Source organism: Sander vitreus, chromosome 10 (genome assembly GCF_031162955.1).
Source record: "Sander vitreus isolate 19-12246 chromosome 10, sanVit1, whole genome shotgun sequence".
NCBI classification, from domain to species: domain Eukaryota; kingdom Metazoa; phylum Chordata; class Actinopteri; order Perciformes; family Percidae; genus Sander; species Sander vitreus.
This window is the reverse complement of record NC_135864.1, coordinates 944,025-956,524: the sequence shown is the minus strand read 5'-3', so window position 1 is coordinate 956,524 and position 12,500 is coordinate 944,025. Positions and strand designations below refer to the sequence as shown.

At 42.3% G+C, this 12,500-nt stretch overlaps 1 protein-coding gene across 3 annotated transcripts in view; it reads left to right on the top strand.

The window, feature by feature from the left end:
- The window catches only part of LOC144524030 (transcription factor COE3), a 200,821-nt gene that overhangs the window by 128,762 nt on the left and 59,559 nt on the right, over nt 1-12,500 (top strand). For 2 of the 3 annotated variants that reach the window (XM_078259993.1, XM_078259992.1), the window contains exons 7-9: nt 2,282-2,363; nt 3,157-3,274; nt 12,216-12,349. In XM_078259993.1, coding sequence (XP_078116119.1) covers nt 2,282-2,363; nt 3,157-3,274; nt 12,216-12,349 — 334 coding nt within the window. Of the gene's footprint in view, nt 1-2,281; nt 2,364-3,156; nt 3,284-6,570; nt 6,592-12,215; nt 12,350-12,500 lie in introns of all 3 variants that reach the window. The other variant, XM_078259994.1, reaches the window with a different exon arrangement.

The window sequence follows — 12,500 nt, the reverse complement described above, 5'->3', positions numbered from 1 at the left end:
TGGTGGGGATGGTGGGTATGGTGGGGACGGTGGGGACGGTGGGGACGGTGGGGATGGTGTGGACAGTAGGGATGGTGGGGACGGTGGGGATGGTGTGGACAGTAGGGATGGTGGGGACGGTGGCGATGGTGGGGACGGTGGGGATGGTTTGGATGGTGGGGATGGTGGGTATGGTGGGGACGGTGTGGACGGTGGGGACGGTGTGGACGGTGGGGACGGTGGGGATGGTGGGGACGGTGGGGACGGTGGGGACGGTGGGGACGGTGGGGACGGTGGGGACGGTGGGGACGGTGGGGATGGTGGGGACGGTGGGGGACGGTGGTGGGGACGGTGGGGACGGTGGGGACGGTGGGGATGGTGGGGGACGGTGTGGACGGTGGGGGACGGTGGGGGATGGTGTGGGACGGTGGGGGACGGTGGGGACGGTGTGGGGACGGTGGGGACGGTGGGGACGGTGGGGATGGTGGGGACGGTGTGGACAGTAGGGACGGTGGGGATGGTGTGGACGGTGGGGATGGTGGGGATGGTGGGGATGGTGGGGGACAGTGTGGGACGGTGGGGGACGGTGGGGATGGTGGGGACGGTGGGGACGGTGGGGACGGTGGGGACGCGTACCTACCAGATTTGAGTCATTTTGTACCCATCACTTTTTTTGAAAACCTTGAGCTCAATTCAGTTTAAAAAAAAGTCCATAAGACATATAATTATAAAAGAGACACACACACACACACACACACACACACACACACACACACACACACACACACACACACACACACACACACACACACACACACACACACACACAGACACACACACACACACACACACACACACACACACACACACACACAGACACACACAGAGAGAGACACACACACACACACGCAGACACACAGAGAGAGACACACACACACACACACGCAGACACACACAGAGAGAGACACAGACACACACACACACACACACACACACAGACACAGACACACACAGAGACACACACACACACACACACACACACACACACACACACACACACAGAGAGACACAGACACACACACACACACACACACAGACACACACACACACACACACACACACACACACACAGACACACACAGAGAGAGACACACACACACACACACACACACACACACACACACACACACACACACACACACACACACACACACACACACACACACACACACACACACACACACACACAGACACACACACACAGACACACACACACGCCTCTCTGTTCACTACGCTGCCTGTCGGGACATTCTGCTTAACGTGAGAAAGCTTAACGTGGTTTAACGTACCTAAACATCGACCAATCATCACCACATTTCTCATGACCAGATCTCGTCACGAACACGTAAGTCTGTCAAAAAAACTAAACCGAAATCCAAAGATTATAGAAGTTATCTCACGTTAGCGTTGTCTTCTTCATTGGTGCCTATGGCGAGGAAAAAGCTTGTACCTATAAACAATGATCAATGATGACCAAATGTCTCTCTCATTTCGCTCCTCATAACGACTGAAAACTGTCAGAAAATCAAACCAGAAACGTGGTGATGATTGGTCGATGTTCAGGTACGTTAAACCACGTTAAGCTTTTTCACGTTAAGACTTATAAAGCCCATGAGAACCGTGTGGAGTCAACCCACAGCTGCTCCGCTGAAGACGTGAAGCAGAGACGCTGAATGTCAGATAACGGCCATAATAACTGGACTTTGGGTTCGATTTTTGGCCAGTTTTCAGTGGTAATGAGGAGCAATATGAGAGAGAAATGTGGTCATCATTGATCATTGTTTACGTACATTAACCCACATTTTTATTCATTAGTAAGCTACAGGACAGAGCGTGAAAGAGAAGACAAAATGAATGTCTCTGTCCCCAGCACATTTCAAACTGCATCAGCTGTGCATTCATTATCTCACTGACTCTGTTTGAAACAAGAACTTATGTTCAACTGGGAACTCCTGACTTTAGGAATCTCTTTCACAGAAAATAAATCTCAGCATTTTATTGTCAGTAACAAACTGCCTGGTGTCCTCTGCTGAAGAAGGTCTGGTGACTAACAATCAACTAATGGATAGTCAATTTGTGGACGTGAAGCTGTTTGGATGTAAAATGAGCGTCAACCTGAGCCCGACTTCCTTCTCCTGCAGAGCTTGTTTTCTCTGATCCTGGATCAGCGTCTCTCATCACTCTGTCTGTCTGTCTGTCTGTCTGTCTGTCTGTCTGTCTGTCTGTCTGTCTTTATCTGCAGATTCTTCCTCAAGTTCTTCCTCAAGTGCAATCAGAACTGTTTGAAAAATGCAGGAAACCCCCGAGACATGAGGAGGTTCCAGGTAAGAGACACAACGGGACACACCGGGACTCAAATGATCCATGAGTCATTCTTCAGTGACCCTGACGTTTCTCTCTGTGTGTGTATGTGTGTGTGTGTGTGTGTGTGTGTGTGTGTGTGTGTGTGTGTGTGTGTGTGTGTGTCTCTCTCTCTGTGTGTGTGTGTCTCTCTCTGTGTGTGTGTGTGTCTCTCTCTCTGTGTGTGTGTGTGTGTGTGTCTCTGTGTGTGTGTGTGTGTGTGTGTGTGTGAGTGTGTCTCTGTGTGTGTGTGTGTCTGCTCTGTGTGTGTCTCTCTCTGTGATGCGTGTGTGTGTGTGTGCTCTCTCTGTGTGTGTGTGTGCGTGTGCGTGTGTGTCTCTCTCTGTGTGTGTGTGTGTCTCTGTGTGTGTGTGTGTGTGTGTGTGTGTGTGTGTGTGTGTGTGTGTGTCTGTGTGTGTGTGTGTGTGTGTCTGTGTGTGTGTGTGTCTCTCTGTGTGTGTGTGTGTGTGTGTGTGTCTCTGTGTGTGTGTGTGTGTGTGTGTCTCTGTGTGTGTCTCTCTCTGTGTGTGTGTGTGTGTGTGCTCTCTCTGTGTGTGTGTGTGTGTGTGTGTGTCGTGTGTGCTCGTGTGTGTGTGTGTGTGTGTCTCTCTGTGTGTGTGTGTGTGTGTGTGTGTGTGTGTGTGTGTGTGTGTGTGTCTCTCTCTCTGTGTGTGTGTGTGTGTGTGTGTGTGTGTGTGTGTGTGTGTGTGTGTGTGTGTGTGTGTGTGTGTGTGTGTGTGTGTGTGTCTCTCTCTCTGTGTGTGTGTGTGTGTGCAGGTGGTCGTCTCCACTACGGTCAACGTGGACGGTCACGTGCTGGCGGTGTCAGACAACATGTTCGTCCACAACAACTCCAAACATGGCCGCCGCGCCCGGCGCCTGGACCCCTCTGAAGGTGACACGTTGCTACGAGACAAACTCACGGCAGCATTTAGACATCGTTCTACATTTCTGAGTCTGTTTTCATAAGTAGTAAAAACAAGAAGAAACACACAGAGGAAAGCTCTAAATGTTCCTTTTTGATTCCACGAAATAACTTGATGAAGTAATCTGACCGCGAGATGAAGAGTCTTAGCTTGCGTCCTGCTGGAAATGTTCATGTTTTATTTGTATATATTTCAGACAAATACTAAATGTCACAAAGTCAGAAGACATCTAAAGTAAAGACACAGTGAAGGAATTGAAAGAAGAAAGATCTGAGCAGGGCCGGCCAGCGGAGTCCAAATGAGTGAAGAACAGTTCTAGATAATACGGGGAGAAAGTCGGACAAAAACGACCTAAAAGTATGTTAAAAAACGTCAGAAAAAGTGACAAAACTGTTGAAAAAACCAGTGCAAAAAAACCCGAGAAATGTGGAAAAAGTTGCAGAAAAGCAACAGATTATTGGAAAAACTAATAAAACGTAAAACGTTCATGAAAACGTAAAAAACAGCGAATAAAAAGTCACTTTGGGGGAAAAAAACCAGAAGAAAGTCACAACGACGGCTGAAATGTTGCCCAGGACCACGAAGGAGTTAGGGGGGAAAACGTTAGACAAATATTAATAAATAAATAAATATAACCCAGGCAAATAATTAGAGAGAAAGCGACAAAAACGTTGGGGAGAAAAGCAATGAAAAACATAGAAAAACATAGAAAAACATAGAAAAACATAGAAAAACATAGAAAAAAGTGGAAAACTAATCTGGCCTAGGGCCCCAAATGAGTTAGGGGTGCTGTAGATATGGAGATGAAATGTGTGTATATATATATTTACACACACACACACACACACACACTACATATATATATATATATATATATATACATATATATATGTCATATATATACACATATATATATATGACATATATATGTATACATGTGTCGTTTATATATATATATATATGTCATATATATACACATATATGACATATATATGATCATATGTATATATATATATATATATATATATATATATACATGACATATATATGTATATATATATATGTATATATATATATATGACACATATATATATATATGTCATATATATGTGTATATGTGTGTATATGATATATATATATATAGATATATATGTGTGATGTATATGTATATATATATATATGTATATATATATATATATATATAGATATATATGTGTGTGTATATGATATATATATATATATATATGTGTGTGTATATGATATATATATATATAAACACACATATATATCATATATATGTATATATATGTATATATAGATATATATGTATGTGTATATGATATATATATATATATATATATATATGATTATATATGTGTGTATATGATATATGTATATATATATATATATATAGATATATATATGTAGTGTATATGTATATATATATATAGATATATAGATATATATGTATGTACATATGATATATATATATATATATATACTATATATATATATATAGATATATAGATATATAGATATATATGTTATTATATGATATATCTATATATATATATATATATATAGATATATAGATATATATGTGTGTGCATATGATATATATATATATATATATACATATATATATATATATATATAGATATATAGATATATAGATATATATGTTATATATATGATATATATGTATATATATATGATATATATCTATATATATCTATATATAGATATATATGTTTGTATATGATATATATATATCTTCCAACCTTCTCTGCAGTTTCCCCTCAACTCACTGTAAAGATTAAAGGCTAACAACTGTTGTGTCGCCTTTTTGAAACATTTTTGTTTCCTTCATGGACGTATGGAAGTTTTAGCTTCCAGGTGAATCCATGTGATCAGATGTAAGAGCTGCGTTCAGGGACTCTATCAAACATTACCGTTCCAGGTCCCCCCTCTATTAGCGGAGTAATGTTCTCCTCCTAAAAGCCCCGTGTTCCTGCTGGACGTCCCACACCGGCGGAAAACAAACGCTCCCTTCTTTCCAGCGTCCGCAGCGAGCAAATAAAGAAATGCATCACTGGCGTATAAACTTCACACGATGAAACTGGACTCTGCGAGCCGGCGCTCAGCAGTAACATTTCCTCTGTTGTACGTTGTAAACTTTAATACCACTCTGCCCCGTCCCCGCGCTAATGAAACTCTCGGGCCTCGCCGCAGCGATGACATAAGTCTCTCGTTTGAATAGGCGCGCTCAGAGTGCCAGACGGGCGGGGCTTAACTTCCTCCGGTGCCCGTCAGGAGAGACGTGGGTCTACAGGAGACTAAAACAAAGTCTAAATCTAATCAAACAAGAACAGAGCCATATATCTTCCAACTTTCTCTGCAGTTTTCAACCTGGACTCTATGTTTCTGTGTCTGAGTGAGTGATGGGAACAACCATCTTTGACATTGGTCCAGTATTAAGAGAGAAACAAGCTACACTGTAAGTTAATAGGACAATTGTCCAGCTTGTATTTACCTTCACTAAAGTGCTCGTTATGCCGCTGACAGACTCAGATTAATATTCTAAGTGCCTGATAACATTATGGAAAGGATTTCTAAGGAGGTCGACCTTGCTGTTAGAGAGTAAGATCCTTTTTTTGAACATAAAAACATCCGGGAAATTGCGTTCGCTAAACCCACCAGACTCCATTTAAATAAACAGCAATTTAAGCATAGTAAAATACACTTCATTCAAAGTCCACAGAAACAAAATAAAACTATGAAAAGCCGTTTTTGGTCGTCTTTCCACTTTAACCAACCATCACAACTCTAGTTTTGGTTGAAATAAACACATAGTTTACTGATTTACATGTGAAAACATGTTGGCTCTATAGACGCTAAAAGTATAGTTATTTTAAATGGAGTCTGGTGGGTTTAGCGCTATCGACTTCAGAGCTGTTTCTGGTTAAACAGAAAGGTCTTAAAGAGGTTTTAAAGGTCTATCTCTGTAGGGATCCTTTCATAATGTTGTCAGACACTTAGAATAGTAATCTGAGTCTGTCAGCGACATAAACAGAACTTTTCGTGGACCAGATTTGATTCATTCCTTGTGCAGCTGTAACGCTGAGGCTGTTGCCTCCAGTCAGACATCCTCTCTGTCCCGTCCCTCAAATCCCCAAAACGACCTCCTCTGCAGTTCCCCTCGACTTTGTTTTCAAAGTTTGAGTCTCTTCCCGGAGAGATTGTGTAACTTGTGCGCTTTTTTTAACCTACTTGGAACACCAGCCGGGTGGGGCTTACAGCCGGGGGGCTTACAGCCGGGGGGCATCCAGTAACATCCTAGAGACAACCAAAGTAGAACAAACCCACTTTGCACTTCTGTCTGAACTTCCACACACTTGTGATGTGGTCTTAGCCGAGCCCTTCCCACCCCTCTGGGACGTACAGCAGAGTAAAACAAACCCTTAAAACAAGTTGGAAAACTCTGCTGTGTTGTGTGCTTCCCCCCCCCAACCACCTCGCTCTGCAGGCTCCCCAAACTAAAAAAAAAACATCTGAGGCTTCTCCAGGAGAGACGGTGCGCTTGTTTTAGCCAGCTGGGAACACCAGATGGGCGGGGCTTACAGTATCAGGCCATCAGATTAAACTTCACAGTCACAGAAAGGTTGACTAAAGAGACTCATCGTTTCCGTGCTGAACCTCGACAGAGTTTTCCACCAGTCAGTCTTTTAAAAGGCTTCCTGTCCTGTCCCCCTATCTTCTCTGTCCCCTCCCAAACGATGCCCTTCTGCAGTTCCCCTCCACTTATCGAAAAGTCTGGAGGCTCCTCCACGAGAGACGGTGGGACTGACCTACTTGGAACAGCAGACGGGCGTCATGGAGGATTAGCTCAAACTTTCAGCCACAGAACTGTGTTTCAACCCTTCAGTCTGTATCTCAAACATTTCCTCCATACTGTAAACTCCTTCAGTAACTTTTAGGAGAAGAACATTAGTCCGCTACATAGACGGTAATGTTTGATAGAGTCCCTGAACGCAGCTCTTACATCTGATCACATAGTAAACAAAAGGAAACTCTGGAACCTGCAACGGTACAACTTGGAAAAAAGGAGACAAAAACGTCTACAAAAGGCGACAAAAATGTCTAAAAAAGTGACAAAAAGGTGACAAAAACGTCTACAAAAGGCGACAAAAATGTCTACAAAAGGCGACAAAAACGTCTTAAAAAAGTGACAAAAAGGCAACAAAAACGTCTACAAAAAGTAACAAAAAGGCAACAAAAACGTCTACAAAAAGTGACAAAAAGGCAACAAAAACGTCTACAAAAAGTAACAAAAAGGCGACAAAAACGTCTACAAAAAGTGACAAAAAGGCGACAAAAACGTCTACAAAAAGTGACAAAAAGGCGACAAAAACGTCTACAAAAAGTGACAAAAAGGCAACAAAAACGTCTACAAAAAGTAACAAAAACGTCTACAAAAAGTAACAAAAAGGCAACAAAAACGTCTACAAAAAGTAACAAAAAGGCGACAAAAACGTCTACAAAAAAACGACAAAAACGTCTACAAAAAGTAACAAAAAGTAACAAAAAGGCAACAAAAACGTCTACAAAAAAACGACAAAAACGTCTACAAAAAAACGACAAAAACGTCTACAAAAAAACAACAAAAACGTCTACAAAAAAACGACAAAAACGTCTACAAAAAAACGACAAAAACCTCTACAAAAAGTAACAAAAAGGCAACAAAAACCTCTACAAAAAGTAACAAAAACGTCTACAAAAAGTAACAAAAAGGCAACAAAAACCTCTACAAAAAAGGTAACAAAAACGTCTACAAAAAAACGACAAAAACGTCTACAAAAAGTAACAAAAACGTCTACAAAAAGTGACAAAAAGGCAACAAAAACCTCTACAAAAAGTAACAAAAACGTCTACAAAAAGTAACAAAAAGGCAACAAAAACGTCTACAAAAAAGGCGACAAAAACGTCTAAAAAAAACCGACAAAAACGTCTACAAAAAGTAACAAAAACGTCTACAAAAAGTAACAAAAAGGCGACAAAAACGTCTACAAAAAGTGACAAAAAGGCAACAAAAACGTATACAAAAAAGGCGACAAAAACGTCTAAAAAAAACCGACAAAAACCTCTACAAAAAGTAACAAAAACGTCTACAAAAAGTAACAAAAAAGGCGACAAAAAGTAACAAAAAGGCGACAAAAACGTCTACAAAAAGTAACAAAAACGGTTGACAAAAAGGCGACAGCAGCACGTAAAAGCGAGCCCTTCTGCCGTTCCCCTGGACTCCTCCAGGAGAGACGGTGGAACTGACCGACCCCTGAACAGCAGACAGGAAGTACCATATCAAACTTCCTGCCACTTCCTGTCTTCTGTCGTCTCGACGCTCATCGTTTCCGTCCTGAGGGGTAAACCTCCCCGTCGTGGGACAGACGGAGTGAAACCAACCCTAAAACAGGTTTCCGGGAGCAGATGATGTCATAGTCTCGTTTGGTTTAACCTACTTGCAGCACCAGGCGGGCGGGTGGTAAAGTAGTGGATCAAAGAGAAAGCTGAGTAAGCTGACCTCCCGTGACCCCCCCCCTTCCCCCACGTCCAGAGGGATGAAACAAACGCTATTTGACACGGATGTGTCGTTCACGGAGCTGAGAGAGTTCTCATTTTCTCACCTGAGAGACGAGTCGGAGCTCAAACATTCATGTGGAGAAACGTTCCCGCTCGCAGGGCGGCGGGCGGACGTACACTGTCCTGCAGGGGCCAAACGAGGGGGGGAGGGGGGGCGTTGTTTACCAGACAGCGCCATATCTCAGCCCATGGAGGGGAAGCTCGGGGCCTTTCATCTCACCCAGACTGGGATGTTTTCACAGGCGATAAGAAAGCCCCGACAGCTGCTGCTGCCTTTGTCACCAACCCTCAACCCTCGAAGTTTCCCTCGCCTGCTCCTCGCCTTTGTGCTTCTCCGTTAGTTTCCACCGACACGCCCGCTCCTCAGACCCGTCGGACTGTTTGTTTACCGCTGCGGCAGAAGGGGGAAATTAATAAGGAGATGACAATGATGGCGTCCTCTGGGCGGGAGAGCGTTCAGGGCTTTCTGTTCTTTCATCTGGAAACTCAGAGACACTTTCAGAAAAGTTGATGCTGCTGCAACGAGAGAGGGAACGACGATCAAAAGATAGAGTCCCTGAACGCAGCTCTTACATCTGATCACGTAGTAAACTAAAGGAAACTACGGAACCTGCAACGGTAAAAACGTCTAAAAAAGGCGACAAAAAGGTTGACAAAAACGTCTAAAAAATGTGACAAAACAGGCGACAAAAACGTGTACAAATGGCAACAAAAATGTCTAAAAAAGGCGCCAAAAATGTCAAAAAAATACGATAAAACAGGCGAAAAAAACGTGTACAAATGGCAACAAAAATGTCTAAAAAAGGCGCCAAAAATGTCAAAAAAATATGACAAAACGGGCAAAAAAACGTTTAAAAAAGGAGCCAAAAAAGTCAAGAAAATATGATAAAACAGGCGACAAAAACGTGTACAAATGGCAACAAAAATGTCTAAAAAAGGCGCCAAAAATGTCAAAAAAATATGACAAAACGGGCAAAAAAACGTCTAAAAAAGGAGCCAAAAAAAGGTTGACAAAAGCCTTAATCTGCATCTTAAACATCCCCTCCACAGTGTAACCTTCCTCTGCTAATAGAGGGGGAACCTGGAACGGTAATGTTTGATAGAGTCCCTGAACGCAGCTCTTACATCTGATCACATAGTAAACAAAGGAAACTCTGACTGGAATACCAAACCATCCTCCCATAAAATGTCTCTCTCTCGCTCCGGGAAGAGGTTGTAAACGCACGGAGCCCGTCCTCCTGTCTGACTCGACTCGCAAAGCAGTCTAGTCGCAGCGGAGACGCTGTTTATGTGGAGCCCCTTATCGATCTCTGTGGTATTGGAAAAACCAATCATTTTGCATGCGTTAGTGCACGGACTAACAGGCGGCTGCTGGATCACAGATCTGACTGCAAGTGCTCGGAGGAGCCAGTCGTTAGTTAAAGGTCCTACAGCATATGTTAAAAAGTGAGATTTATAAATCAGGAGGTGTTGTATATAAATACTGTGAAAGTATCACACGCTCGATCTACAGAGACATGCACGTGTCTTTAAACGCACCGTCAGGACTTCTGCAACATTGTGATATCACAACTACACTATATACAGAAAGAAGGCAACAAAAACGTCTAAAAAGACGACAAAAAGGCGCCAAAAACGTCTAAAAAAGGCTACAAAAATGTCTAAAAAAGACGACAAAAAGGCGACAAAAATGTCTAAAAAAGGCTACAAAAATGTCTAAAAAAGGCTACAAAAATGTCTAAAAAATACGACGAAAAGACGCCGAAAACGTCTAAAAAAAGGCGACAAAAATGTCTAAAAAAGATGACAAAAAGGCGCCGAAAACGTCTAAAAAAAGGCGACAAAAATGTCTAAAAAAGATGACAAAAAGGCGCCAAAAACTTCTAAAAAAGGCGCCAAAAATGTTTTAAAAAAGACGACAAAAAATGTTTAAAAAAGACGACAAAAAGGCGCCAAAAACTTCTAAAAAAGACGACTAAAATGTTTAAAAAAGGCGACGAAAAGGCGACAAAAACATCTAAAAAAGACGACAAAAAGGCGACAAAAATGTCTAAAAAAGACGACAAAAAGGCGACAAAAATGTCTAAAAAAGACGACAGAAAGGCGCCAAAAACTTCTAAAAAAGGCGCCAAAAATGTCTAAAAAAGACGACAAAAAGGCGACAAAAATGTCTAAAAAAGACGACAAAAACATCTAAAAAAGACGACAAAAAGGCGACAAAAACGTCTAAAAAAGGCGACAAAAACGTCTAAAAAAGACGACAAAAACGTCTAAAAAAGACGACAAAAACGTCTAAAAAAGGCGACAAAAACGTCTAAAAAAGGCGACAAAAACGTCTAAAAAAGGCGACAAAAACGTCTAAAAAAGGCGACAAAAACAGTCTAAAAAAGGCGACAAAAATGTCTAAAAAAGACGACAAAAACATCTCAGAGTCGTGATGGTTGAAGAGGAAAGTCGGCTTCTCATAGCTTCAGTTAGTGTGTTTACGATGCTTCAATTACTGATTATTTACATGGAGTCTGGTGTGTGTTTCTAACGTGTGTGTGTGTGTGTGTGTGTGTGTGTGTGTGTGTTTCTAACGTGTGTGTGTGTGTGTGTGTGTGTGTGTGTGTGTGTTTCTAACATGTTGTGTGTGTGTGTTTCTAACGTGTGTGTGTGTGTGTGTGTGTGTGTGTTTCTAACGTGTGTGTGTGTGTGTGTGTGTGTGTTTCTAACATGTTGTGTGTGTGTGTTTCTAACGTGTGTGTGTGTGTGTGTGTGTGTGTGTTTCTAACATGTTGTGTGTGTGTGTTTCTAACGTGTGTGTGTGTGTGTGTGTTTCTAACATGTTGTGTGTGTGTGTGTGTGTTTCTAACGTGTGTGTGTGTGTGTGTGTGTTTCTAACATGTTGTGTGTGTGTGTGTGTGTGTTTCTAACATGTTGTGTGTGTGTGTGTGTTTCTAACATGTTGTGTGTGTGTGTGTGTGTGTTTCTAACATGTTGTGTGTGTGTGTGTTTCTAACATGTGTGTGTGTGTGTGTGTGTGTGTTTCTAACGTGTGTGTGTGTGTGTGTGTGTTTCTAACATGTTGTGTGTGTGTGTTTCTAACGTGTGTGTGTGTGTGTGTGTGTGTGTGTTTCTAACATGTTGTGTGTGTGTGTGTGTTTCTAACATGTTGTGTGTGTGTGTGTGTGTTTCTAACATGTTGTGTGTGTGTGTGTGTGTGTTTCTAACATGTTGTGTGTGTCTGTGTGTTTCTAACATGTGTGTGTGTGTGTGTGTGTGTTTCCGAAGCAGCCACGCCCTGCATCAAAGCCATCAGCCCGAGCGAGGGCTGGACGACCGGCGGCGCCACCGTCATCCTCATCGGGGACAACTTCTTCGACGGCCTGCAGGTCGTGTTCGGGACCATGCTGGTCTGGAGCGAGGTGAGACCACCAGCACTTTGGTTCTTATAAGATCCAGTCTCTCATAGCCAGACCAGGTCTGGTTAGTCCACACAGCATTCCTGGATCTGGATGGGAGAACAACCTGCTCTGGTTTTACATATATATATATATATATATATACACACACACA